This window comes from Myotis myotis, unplaced genomic scaffold, assembly GCF_014108235.1.
Source record: "Myotis myotis isolate mMyoMyo1 unplaced genomic scaffold, mMyoMyo1.p scaffold_m19_p_4, whole genome shotgun sequence".
Lineage (NCBI taxonomy): Eukaryota > Metazoa > Chordata > Mammalia > Chiroptera > Vespertilionidae > Myotis > Myotis myotis.
This window is the reverse complement of record NW_023416346.1, coordinates 42,403,328-42,416,927: the sequence shown is the minus strand read 5'-3', so window position 1 is coordinate 42,416,927 and position 13,600 is coordinate 42,403,328. Positions and strand designations below refer to the sequence as shown.

The window sequence follows — 13,600 nt, the reverse complement described above, 5'->3', positions numbered from 1 at the left end:
TAAATAAAGTGAAATGTCTTAGAAGAAAAAAAAAGGCAAGGCAGGGCGGGACCCAGAAGACCCATATGGGGAGTGCCACTCAGCCAGAAGCTGGCTCATGGCTGGCTAGCACAGTGGTGGTGGCAGGAGCCTCTCCCACCTCCGTGGCAGCACTAAGAATGTCCAAGTAACGCTTTAGACCTGATCCCTTGGGGGCCTAAGCCTCAGTTGGACATCCCCTGAGGGCTCCCTGGCTGCCAGAAGGATGTCTGACTGCAAGCTTAGGCCTGATCCCCTGGGGAGTGGGCCTAAGTCGACAGGTGGACATCTCCCAAGGGGTCCTGAACTGTGACTGGGCGCAGGCCAGGCTGAGGGGACCCCCCCCCCCAGTGCACAAATTTTTGTGCACCGGGTCTCTAGTATATATATTTAAAAAAGATGAATCAAGGGTTTATAATGATTCTTTTAAAAATTAGCTTAAGTGGCTCTCCCCACCACTGTTTTAACAATCTAATAGTTTCCCAATCTGGCAAGTGAAAGAAGGATCTGGCATCAGATTTTAGATAGTATCTTTCACCACCAAGAGATAGACAAGTCTCACCAGGTGAATAAATTAAAAGATTGTTGTTCTGTCCAGGCATCCAGAGAGGCAGAGCTGAAACTGATATCCCTTTCGTTCTTAGAAAGGAATCTGCAACTGGGAAAGTTTTGACCCAGCCAAAGTTTTGACCCAGCCAAAGTTTTGACCCAGCCAAAGTTTTGACATTGGTCCTAATGGGAGGGATCAGTTCAGGACTCTTGCCTTGATTTTTGATAAAATTTCAAAGAAGGCCAGATTATTTGAAGGGTGGAGCATAATGTCATACAGCAGCTAGCTACCAGTGGAATGAGTCACCATAGCTGAAAGTCGCATGGGAGCCATCTCACATACCTCATCCAGATCTGCTGGGAGGGCTGTAGTTCCTTGCCAAGAAGTGTGCTTGATCTGGCGATCATTGACAATGTGGGTTCCTACTTTATTTATGCCAATCTAATATTATTTACCTTGAGCTTTGAAAGATATTTTAAAAAATGATTCTATCCCCCCGCACACACACCATCTCTTTTCTAAGTCCTTTTATTATTCCTATGCCCAAAACATAAGGTTTAAATTTAGGTACTAAAGTATTTTTCCAATTAAAAATTTCATTATAATAAAAATATTTGTGTAATAAAACTCCTCAGCCCTCTCCCTGAAACAATATCTAATGTAATAAGAGAACCGAGATTTTCCCATGATGATTCTAATTTATGGCATTTGACTGCACATTTTTCCCCTGTCTTCAAAGGGCAAATGCAGCTTCCAAATAAGAATTATCAAGGATCCTTGGGTCACGGTGGCTCCTTCAGGGCTATACAAGAGGTCCTGGAATAATATTGTTTTGTTCAACATCTTTTTGTTATAACATTGATAGGATGCCATAGGAACTCAACTCTTTTATATCTATTAGCTTGTGGTAAAACTAGCTTCATTATACATCATTGTCGTTTCACTTAAAGTCGCAGAACCTACTGATGGCATTAATGAGGACTTAGTGTGTAAGACTTGTGCTTATGAAAATTGTGAGCTTGGTGAAATTTGCATTTGGACCTTTCCTGCCATCATTACCAGGATTCTGGGGCTGGCTTTCTGCTTCACAGGCTGAGAAACTTCATTTCCTCAGCACACATTCACCTCTCAAGGGCCATTTCCTTACTTTGCCGTGAAAACTATAAAAGTGAAATATTCTAGAAAGCCTTCTGTTGGCCTCACTGGTGTGTTCCATCCCTGTTGGCAGCAACTGTATGGAAAGCCAAACGATAAGTGGGCTTCTTGGCTAGGAATTAGTTGTGAAAATTTACTTCACGAAGAATAACAGGAGGCCCCACTGAGGGTAGGCATAGCTTTGCTGGTAGGACAGAAATACTCAATGTCCATGGAGCTAACTCACCCTTTCTTGTCTCCGAGCCAGAATTTTGCTAACAGACATTATTTTTATTTTCTTCCAGGGCTGACCAGCTAACTCCCTTTTCAGAGGGCTGTCTTGCCCGGGCGTAAAAGCTGTTCAGTCTCTATAAAGTGATTTTCTTTTGTCTTTGCTATTCATGAGTTCTTGATTTGCTAGCTACCTCTCAGATGGCATCCTTTATGTCCTGGTTTTGGGAGTATCTCATATTTGCCCTCATGTTCACTTGGCAGCAGACATGTGAAATGGAAGAGTAGAGCCTTAGGGTGGAAAATAGAGTCAGCTGTGACCAGTTTTCCCCTTCGTGGCCATCAGCACGTATATACAAGGAAATGCTATCTTCAACTTGAGTCAGAAACTATTGCAAAACAGGAAACTCCTTGGAGCTCTGATTCAAAGCAACTCCATTTTTAATAATTCTAACTCTGTCACCTTGGGAGATATTTTCCTGAGGAACCCTTTAATCTCATTATTCTAAATCATAATAACTAGATTTGTGATTTATGTCTGTATGCTATCTTTAAGTTGGCTTTCTGTGGTTTCACAAAACTTATCTACTTTTTATAATAAGAGTGTGGTAAACTCAGTGCATATATCAACTGTTAAAATTTCTATGGGTATGTAAGATAGTAAAAATGGTCAAACAGTATAGAAAGATGTTTAATGAAAAATCTCTCTTTGGCCCTGAGGCCCCCTTTCTTTACTTCCTCTCCTCAGATGTGACCAGGATGACTAAGAAATCCTTTTTACCTTGATCTTTAGTATTATGAAATGGCCTTCCTTATCTCTTGTTATGGCCTTCACTTTGAGGTCTATTTTGTCCGATATAAGTATTGCTACCCCAGCTTTCTTTTCCTTTCCATTTGCCTGAAAGATATTTTTCCATCCTTTCACTTTCAGTCTGTGTGAGTCCCTTCTAATGAGGTGGGTCTCTTGTAGACAGCAGATGTATGGGTCATGTTTTTTTTATCTATTCAGCCACTCGATGTCTTTTGGATGGAGCATTTAGTCCGTTTACGTTTAAAGTTATTATTGAAAGGTACTTGTTTGTAGCCATTTCTTTTTTTGTGTGGCTGTTTTCTTTCTGAGCTTTTTATTTCTTCTTTTTACACCAGTCCCTTTAGCATTCCTTGCATTGCTGGCTTGGTGGTGATAAACTCCCTTAGCCTTTTTTTGTCTGTGAAGCTTCTTATTTCCCCTTCAAGTTTGAATGATAGCCTTGCTGGGTAGAGTATTCTTGGATTCAGTCCTTTGCTTTGCATCACTTTGTAAATTTCCGTCCATTCTTTTCTGGCCTGATGTGTTTCTGTTGAGAAATCATTTGATAATCTAATGGGAGACCCCTTGTATGTAACTTTCCGTCTCTCTCTTGCAGCCTGTAAGATTCTCTCTTTGTCCTGAACATTTGCCATGGTAATTATGATGTGTCTTGGTGTGGGTCTTTTCGGGTTCACCTTGTTTGGGACTCTCTGGGCTTGTGTGACTTTTTTCTTCCCCACCTCAGGGAAGTTTTCTGATATTATTTTTTCGAATAGGTTTTCTAATCCTTGTTCATCTTTCTGTTGTTCTGGCACCCCTATTATTCGTATGTTGTTTCATTTCATGTTGTCCCAAAGCTCCCTTAGGCTCTCCTCCTGTCTTTTAATTTTTTTCTCCAATTGCAGTACATTTTGGGTGTGTTTTGCTTCCTTGTCTTCTAATTCACTAATTCGGTCCTCTGCTTCTCCTAGTCTACTGTTGATACTTTCAATGGTGTTTTTTATTGCAGCTATATCACTCTTCATTTCTTCTTGGGTCTTACTTAAGTTGTTGATTTTTTCATCTGTTTCTTCTGGCTTCTTCCATATGTTATTGATTTTTTCATCTGTTTCTTCTTGTTTCTTGCATAGGTAGTTGACTTTTTCATCTGTTTCTTCTAGCTTCTTGCAGAAGTTATAGATTTTTTCCTCCATCCGGTTTATGCACTCTAGGACCCTTATTCTGAATTCTTTTTCTGTCATGTTGCATGCCTCTGTATTACTTAGCTGCTTTTCTGGAGAGTCCTCCTTCTCTTTCCTTTGGGGGTTTCTTTGTCTACCCATGTTTGATCTCACTGACATATCTAGACGTTGAGTCATTCAGTGGCTGCTCCCTGGGTGGCAGTGGCTCCTTGGGCTGTGGTTGCTCCTTGGGCGGTTGCGGTAGCAGCTGCTCCTCAGTTGGCAGCAGCTCCTCTGGTGGGTGCTGTTCACAGCTGTGGTGGCTCTTCTGGCTGGTGGGGGGAGGCTTCACGTACAGCTGCTGTTCCTCAGACAGAGGGTGTGGTGCTCAGGAGGCTGCTGTTGCTTGGGTCTGCTTTCCAGGGGAGTTCTGCCCTTCCCGGCTGCAAACCGTCTCACCAGCTGAGTAATTTCGCCAATTCTGGGTGGGTGTTATTAGTTTCAGCTGCTCACTCCATTTGCTCTGGGACACGACCTGGGACGCGTCTGCCTATATCGCCGCCATCTTCCGTAATCCCTTACCTTGATCTTGATGGCATACTGCATCTGCTTGGAATGGAATTTTGATAATATTATTGCATTTTCCATAGAATTGTTTTTAGACAGTTGATGTTTTAGTATGGTAGGATTTATAGGTAAATGTCATAATGTTTATACATTTAAAACATGGGAAATTGTCTTTTATCTATAACAGGGTTTCTTAATGCCAACACCACTGACATTTGGCCCAGGATAATTCTTGTTATAGGGGGAAGGGAAGGCTGTCCAGTGCATTGTGGGATGTTTAGCAGCATCCTTGGCCTCTACCCACTAAATGCCAGTAGCAAGTCCCTTCAAATCATGACAACTGAAAGTGTTCTTAGACAATTCCAAAGGCCCCCCGGGGTTAGGGGTTTGGAGAAAATCACCCCAAGTCGAGATGACTTATCTATACCATTGGACAACTTTCCATTTTTTTATACATCTGGGCATGCTAATGTTTTATTATGTAAGTGTATTTCTGTATGTTTGCTGTAGCAATGCCTATTTTTATTTCCTAACCTTAGAAAATTGCTCCAGAAACTCATCGTTCAAAAGAAGTGGCCCTGAACGAGAGGATTTGTCTGCAAGTGGGGTCCCAGTGTAGCACCAATGAAAGTGACAATCCTAGCATTTTGGTGGAAAAGTGCACCTCACCCCCTGAAGGTAACAACTGAAAGCAGTTTCTCTTGGTATATAGAGAATAATCCAAATAATCCATATGCTTATGTTCAGTGTCCATTAATTCATTCAGTTACAAACATTTGCTGAATGTAAATAAGTTCCAAGCACTTTTACTAGGTACTAGCAACACAGTGATCAATATGAGGACGTCCCTGCCTTTGAGGTGCTCACCAGCACCTTGAATAACAATGCTCAAGAGTTATGTAGTACTTAATAATTTGGAAAATTACACACATACTTTTCTTTTATTAAAATATATTTTTATTGATTTCAGAGAGGAAGGGAAAGGGAGAGAGAGAGAGAGCAAAACATGAATGATGAGAGAGAATCATTGATAGGCTGCCTCCTGCACTCCCAACACTGGGGATCAAGCCCGTAATCCAGGCAGGTGCCCTTCACCAGAATCAGATTAGCCCTAGGAAAAGCTGTCAAGTAGTCAGATTGTCCCCCACCTGCCTTCGTACCCATCACCCAGTATCCTTTTGGCCTTTATGTTGCAGGCAGGGAGTACATACTAGTATATACTGCTTAAGAGCAGAGCTGCTAGAGCCAAAATGTCCAAGTTTACTACTTAGTTCTGCTCGTTTCTGGTTGTGTGACCATAGGCAGATCACTTAGCCCTTCCTTCATTAAGTTTCCTCATCTGTAAAATGGAGATGATGATAGTACCTACTTACCAGGACTGTTGAAAGGATTACCTAAGTCAGTATATGTGAGGCACATAGACTAGTACCTGGCAAAGAGTAAATGCTCTGTACGTATTACCTATTAATGTTATGTTGCCCCTTGCCTGTGCAGGGCACAACTATTACCTCCAAACATTAGCACTGCATGGCATGTTCTCCAGATTAGCGGTCGCCAACCTTTCAAACCTCATGGACTACCAGTGGTCTGTGGACCACCGGTTGGTGACCACTGCTCCAGACCATGCTGTCTACCTGCCTTGCACTGATCAAAAGTGTATGAAATAGCCCTAGCTATTGGCTCAGTGCATAGAATATTGGCCTGTGGACTGAAGGGTCCAGGGTTTGATTCTGGGTCAAGGGCACATACCTCAGTTGTAGACTCTGGCCCTGGCCCTGGTCCAGGTGCATGTGGGAGGCAGCCAATCGATGTGTCTCTCTCACATCAATGTTTCTGTCTCTCCCCCTCCCTTGCACTCTAAAAATCAATGTAAAAATATCCTCGAGATAGGATTAACAAAAAATATATGAAACAATATTTATAAAATTAAAGTTTGGTACTGCTAGGAGGCTGGGAACATGGTTTCAAACAACTTACCTCCCATATTCTCATTTCTTTAGGAGTTTAATAAATAATCTGAAGAAAACTTAAATTGTATTTTGGCGGTAAAATGGTTGATGATGGCTTAGTACAGTACCGCTTCAAGAAATCCGAGGGATAAGAGGTTTGCATTTTAAACAGAGATATTCTATGTAATAAGGAGCTAATATGCAAATGGTCATCATGCCCTCATGCCAGAACTGCTAAGACACAACACTGCGGAAAGAGGAATGGGGACCAGAAAGGCACAAATGAGGTGGGGAGAGAGGAATGGGGACCAGCCAGGCTGCCACCCGGGAGCCCTCTGCCCTGTGGCCCCGGGTGTCAGTGGCTGCATCTGTGGCCTGGGAAAGGGACAAGCCACCCACTCCATGGTCCCAGGCTCCAGCAGCTGGGGCTGCAGCCCGGGAGAGGGACAAGCTGTCCGCTTTGTGGTCATGGGCGCCAGTGGCTGTGCCTGCGGCTGTGGCCTGGGAGAGGGACAAGCCACCCACTCCATGGTCCCGGGCTCCAGTGGCTGGGGCTGCAGCCCGGGAGAAGGACAAGCTGTCCGCTTTGTGGTCATGGGCGCCAGTGGCTGTGCCTGCAGCTGTGGCCCAGGAAAGGGACAAGCCACCCGCCCACGGTCTCCTGTGGCTTCCGCCCAGGTGAAGCCGCCCGCCCGTGGTCCCCTGCAGCTGTGGCCGGCCTGGGCGAAGCTGGCCCAGGTCCTGGGTGCCTGCGGATGGCCTGAGGGAGGGAAGCCCTGAGTCCCGGGTGTGGGGTGAGGCAGAGGCAGTTAGGGGCAGTTAGGCCAGCAGGGGAGCAGTTAGAGGCGATCAGTCAGGCAGGCAAAGGTGGTTAGGGGCGATCAGGCAGGCAGAGGGGTTAGGGGCTGTCAGGCAGGCAGGCAGGCAAGCATTTAGGAGCCAGCAGTCCCAGATTGCGAGAGGCAGTCAGACATCCCCTGAGGGGTCCCAGATTGGAGAGGGTGCAGGCTGGGCTGATTCCCACCCCCCCATGCACGAATTTCATGCACTGGGCCTCTAGTTTAATATAAAGACTTGATGCTTCAACTAAAAAATATGTTAAGAGGAGAAATTTAAGATCATAAAGATTTTAAAGCTCCTAAAGTCATAACACACAATAGGCAGCTACTAAGAATTATGTTATGCATACCTTTCCCCGAATTTGTTCAAGAAGAATGTTTAGTTTTTAAAACAAGATGTGTCAGTATTAATCAAAAGATGAGGTAAATTATAACCTAGTAAACTTTATTTTTGTTAATCCTCACCCAAGGATATTTTTCAATTATTGATTTTTAAAGAGAGTGGAAGGCAGGGAGGGAACGGGGGAGGGGAGAGAGAGAGACAGGAACATTGATGTGAGAGAGGCACATCGTTTGTTGCCTCCCACATACACCCCAACTGGGATTGGGTATCAAACCTGCAACTCAGGTGTATGCCTTTGACCAGGAACCAAATCTGAGTCCCTTTGGTGTATAGGCCAACACTCTAACCAGCCGGGGCACACCAGCCAGGGCTAAACTTGTTTTTTTTTAAAATATATTTTTATTGATTTCAAAGGGGAAGGGAGAGTGAAAGAGAGATAGAAACATCAATGAGAGAGAATCATTGATTTAAGCCCACAACCCGGAATCGAACCGTCACCTCCTGGTTCATAGGTCAATGCTCAACCACTGAACCATGCCGGCTGAGCTAAACTTGTTTGTTTTTAAAGATAGATAGTGCTCGCTTTGGCAGCACGTGTACTAAAATGGGAATGATACAGAGAAGATTAACATGGTTCCTGCACAAGGATGACACACAAATTCATGACAATAAAACATATTCTAATGGATGCTGCGAAGATAAATATATTTTTGATACTCCTTTTTGGAATTTATCTTCAGAATAGATAATATATTCCTTTGAATAATTTCAGAGAAACTCATTTTTTTAAAAAAAAAAATGAAACTGTTTATAAGAAGTAAACATTTAATTTTGGATTCAAGTGTGATAAGTAAGTTATATAATGAAATTAAGCAATTTTGTTCAAAAAGTAAAGAATGTAGATAGGTTGTTTATATTTTCTCATTAATTTAGGAATTCTGTAGTCATTTCTTATTACGAAAATATTATTTGACCTTTCAACTCTCCAGTTAGGGATATAAGAGGGCCCCCGCAATGATAATAAAGGTATTTTCTTTTCATATATATATACATATATATATATATATATATATATATATATATATATATATTATTGATTTTTTACAGAGAGGAAGGGAGAGAGATAGACAGTTAGAAACATCGATGAGAGAGAAACATCGATCAGCTGCCTCCTGCACATCTACCGGGGATGTGCCCGCAACCCAGGTACATGCCCTTGACCGGAATTGAACCCGGGACCTTTCAGTCCACAGGCCAACGCTCTATCCACTGAGCCAAACCGGTTTCGGCAAAGGTATTTTCTTAGTATTGGGAGGTGAGAGAGAAAGTTGTGAGCATTTTAGATTTGGGTAAAGCAGCATGCAGCACCCCTACCATTCCCATGCCCCAGAGTGATTGGCTAGTCTGCCTTATAAGGAAAGGAAGGTCCTAAACTCTTGGCTCGGTATTCTAGGTGATCCTGAGTCGGCTGTGACTGAGCTACAATGTGTTTCGCACAACCTGAGCTACATGAAGTGCACTTGGCTCCCGGGAAGGAACACAAGTCCTGACACTAACTATACTCTCTCCTACTGGTAAGTATGGACAAGAGACTTACAGAGAAATGACTGATTGTGATGGTGTTGGGAGCATTTGGATCTAACTTAGTATTTTTAAAGAACAGCTAATTCTTTTCGAAACACCCCAGGAGATGGGCAGTTTGCTTTAGTGAAAAATGCATTTGATTTTGGTGGCTACTTTGAAAAAACTTTCAAAAATAATTATAGATCCACAGGATGTTGCAAAAATGCACAAGGAGATCCTGCATACCCTTCACCCAGCTTCTCCCAATGGTAACATCCTGTGTAACTAGAGTACAAAATCAAAACCAGAAAATTGGCATTGGTACAGTCCACTCAACTCATCCAATGTTTACAGTATTAAATGCACTCATATGAGTGTGTGTATGTGTAATTCTATGCCAGGGGTCCTCAAACTACGGCCCGCAGGCCACATGCAAGTACAAATATTGTATTTGTTCACGTTTTGTTTTTTTACTTCAAAATAAGATATGTGCAGTGTGCATAGGAATTTGTTCATAGTTTTTTTTTTTAAACTATAATCCGGCCCTCCAACGGTCTGAGGGACAGTGAACTGGCCCCCTGTTTAAAAAGTTTGAGGACCCCTGTTCTATGCAATTTTATCACATGTATTGATATAGAATGGTTCCATTACCACAAGGATTCCTTAAGTTTCCCTTTTATAGCCATATCCACCTCCCTTCAGCACCTCCTCTCCCTCTACTCCTTTCCCCCAAGTTTCTAAACTCTGACAACCACTAATCTGTTCATCTCTATAATTTTGTCATTTTAAGAATGTTACTGGAATGGAATCATACAACATATAACTGTTAGAGGCTGACTAAAAAAAAACCCACCTCTGTATAGTATCCAAGTTGTTGTGTGTTGTGTGTATTAATAGTTCATTTATTGCTGAGTAGTAGTCCATGATATGGATGTACCAGTTGGTTTAAGCATTTATTCATTGGAGGATATCTTGGTTGTTTCTAATTTTTTGCTTATGGATGAGCTTCTGTGAATATTTGTGAACATATATCCATTCTCTGGAATAAATGACCAAGAATACAGTTATTAGGTGCTATGGTAATTGCATATTTAGATTTATAACAAACTGCCAAACTATTTTCTAGAAGGGCTGTACCATTTTCCATTCCTACCAGTAATGTATGAATCTTTGGTGTCTACCTTTAAAAGGGAAAATTATATCATGCCCAGATTTACAAAGTAATTTAGCTCTCCACAAAATAACATATTTGATATTTATGACTACAGCTACAAAACCTGTTAAATTTCTAAATTCATCTTTAATCATTTCCTTTCCTTTAGAGCAGTGGTACTCAACCTTGGCTGCACATTAGAATCACCTGGGAATCTTTTTAAAATCCTGATTTCTGGGCTTCATCCTCCAAACCTTGGCTGCACATTAGAATCACCTGGGAATCTTTTTAAACTCTTGATGAGGCCCAGGATTTTAAAAAGATTCCCAGGTGATTCTAATGTGCAGCCAAGGTTGAGAACCACTGCTTTAGAGGCTAGATTCTAGCCACTAGAATTATTAGCAACAGGACAAGGAAGAAAGGACCAGGTTAATCAATTCAATTCAATAAAGCTTTAATTAGTACACATTGCGGGTAAAGCACTGAATGGGCAGCTGAGGTAAGATACATGCCTCTTTGCTCCTACAGCTTAAAATGTAGAGAGGTAGGCCCGATCACTTGGATTCCTCTTCTTTTTTCTTATCTTAACTCAAACATTACTTCCTCTCCAGAAAGCCTTTCTTGACCTCTGAAGTCTAGCTTTGTGTGCCCCATCATAGTTGTATCCCACGGAACCTTGCACTTTCCCATGCAATAGTACTCAGCACATTGTGTTGTCATTTCCTGTTTACTTTGTGGTAGCCCTCCCCAGACTGCGGTCTCCCTTGAGAGCAGGGACTGTGTCTTGTTTTCCCCTGTGCCTGACACATGGTAGGTGCGGGCTCCATATATGAGTTTGAATGTTTGGTAGGAATTAAAGCGAAAGAACATTCAGAACTGGGGTAATAATTTAGGAGGGATATACAACTCAGGAACATTATGGTTCAGGGCTAAAAAGAGGAGGATTGAGTAGATTTGACTCCCTAAAGCAGTGATGGCGAACCTTTTGAGCTCGGCGTGTCAGCATTTTTAAAACCTTAACTTAACTCTAGTGCCGTGTCACATATAGAAATTTGTTAATATTTGCAACCATAGTAAAACAAAGATGTATATTTTTGATATTTATTTTATATATTTAAATGCCATTTAACAAAGAAAAATCAACCAAAAAAAATGAGTTTGCGTGTCACCTCTGACACGCGTGTCATAGGTTCGCCATCACTGCCCTAAAGAATTGCTAGTGAAAGGGCTATAGAACTAAGTCTTAAAAGGAATAGCCTGGCTCTGTTGATGTTGCAGTGAAGTCTGGAGAGAGCTGTTATTACAGGCTTTTAAGAGCTCTTAAGAGTTAGTAACATCCTTTGTTTATTGCGCTATTAACTCCTCTTGCTTTCCCTGGTATCAGTATTGGTATAATCACAGGGAAGATCTTTAAAGAGTCTGTGTCTATAGAGGGGGCAGGGAAAGGAAACGGAGCTGCCTCGAAACTTTGTTATTCCATAGCAAGACTACCCAGGAAAGTAACCCAGATGTAGGAATTGGGGTGATGTAGATGGTGATGTAGTCCTTGGATTTCTTACAAGAAAAATAGGGAAGTGTCTTGGGCAATATACTAGCACAACCAAGTCTTAAAGCAAGTTGTGAAATGATTGCCCTCCTGGGTGAATAAATTACAAAAGACTGGAACAACCAATCTTCTTCCAGGTTGATGCATTGTCCTGCCAAAGCTGATAACAGACAGTGCCTGGATTGCCTTTCAGCCTGCAAACCAAAATCTACCATCATTGGATGTGGCTCAAGAAGTCATCCCAAGAAAGTGATGGTTCCTTGCACTCAATGGGGCAGGGATTAAGAGTAGCACTTCTTGTCATACACATTCCTGGAGTTGGTCATTAGCATAGACTCTTGTTATAATAAAAACCTGCACTGTCCAACACAGGAGCCACTAGCCAACATGTGATTATTTACATTTTAATTTAAGTTAATTAAAATTAAAGCGAATTAAAACTTCATTGTTCAAGTCTTACTAGACAATTTCACACCTGGCTAGTGGCTCCTGTATTAGATAGCACAGATATCGAATATTTCCATAACCCCAGAAAATTTTGTTGGCCTGTGCTGATATAGATTCTATATTTTCTGCCCTCACCATCCCATAACTTATTCTTTTCTGGAGCCACACTCCCTAGGTTCAAATCTTGGCTCTCTTTCTAACTAGCAAGTGTAATTTGGGGCAAGTGCCTTCTCTTTGAGCCTCAGTTTTGTAAACTGTAAAATGGAAATAGTAATAATAGTACTACTTCAGGTTGTTGTGAGGGCCGCTGTTGTATGAAAAGTGTTTAGAGCCATGTCTAACCGCTAACATGTATAGAGTAAGCACTCCATACATGATAGCTATATTGTTTTATATTATTCATCCCACTCCCTTGCAGATATAGCCAGTACACACATTGCTGGCCTCTTCTCCTATCTTGAAGGAATAGCACCTAGCCCATACTTCCTCCTCTTCTGCTCTCCCCAAGAGAGATTCTTTACAATCAGAATCACAAAAGAAGGAGAGACATATGGCTTATTCCTTACCAAGCATTTGTTTATTTTTTAAATATATTTTTATTGATTTTTTACAGAGAGGAAGGGAGAGAGATAGAGAGTCAGAAACATCGATGAGAGAGAAACATCGATCAGCCGCCCCCTGCACATCCCCCACCGGGGATGTGCCCGCACCGCAGGCACATGCCCTTGACCGGAATCGAACCTGGGACCCCTCAGTCCGCAGGCCAACGCTCTATCCACTGAGCCAAACCGGTTTCGGCCTTACCAAGCATTTGAAATTGATTTAGGTATCAGTTTAAATCATGTAAAGCTCTCAGACTGTTTCCCTAATCCCCAATCCAAAAATGTAGTGTCATTTTGAAGCCCCAGGGTTGTGACTTGTGGCTCTGGAGGGACAGTCTGGCATTGAAGGAGCCTGACCTTAGTAACTACCGACTAGCCATGTCAGTGAGTTTTAGGGAATTTCTTACCACATTAATCATCTTCAGAGTTGAGGAAATAGTCTTTCATTTGTCCATTCCCTCTGTATGTTTGCAGTGTGAGTCTGTGGAGGATTTCAGTGTGTGAATTTTAAAGATTTTTAAAAATATGTTTTTATTGATTTCAGAGAGAGGAAGGGAGAGGGAGAGAGAGATAGAAACATCAGTGAGAGAGATACATTGATCACTTCCTCCTTCATGCCCCCTACTGAGGATTGGCCTGCAACCTCCTGGTGCAGGGGATGATGTTCAACCAACTGTGCCACACGGGCTGGGCCAGTGTGTGAATTTT

The 13,600-nt window shown here is 42.1% G+C and overlaps 1 protein-coding gene and 1 non-coding gene across 2 annotated transcripts in view; both read left to right on the top strand.

Annotated features, from left to right (window-relative positions):
- IL13RA1 (interleukin 13 receptor subunit alpha 1) overlaps nt 1-13,600 on the top strand; it is a 65,485-nt gene that overhangs the window by 12,689 nt on the left and 39,196 nt on the right. The window contains exons 3-4 of the mRNA XM_036304388.1: nt 4,990-5,128; nt 9,035-9,155. Coding sequence (XP_036160281.1) covers nt 4,990-5,128; nt 9,035-9,155 — 260 coding nt within the window. The remainder of the gene's footprint in view (nt 1-4,989; nt 5,129-9,034; nt 9,156-13,600) is intronic.
- Nucleotides 8,157-8,263, top strand: LOC118654818. Its single transcript, XR_004967083.1, has one exon. It is a non-coding gene; the product is annotated as a U6 spliceosomal RNA (small nuclear RNA).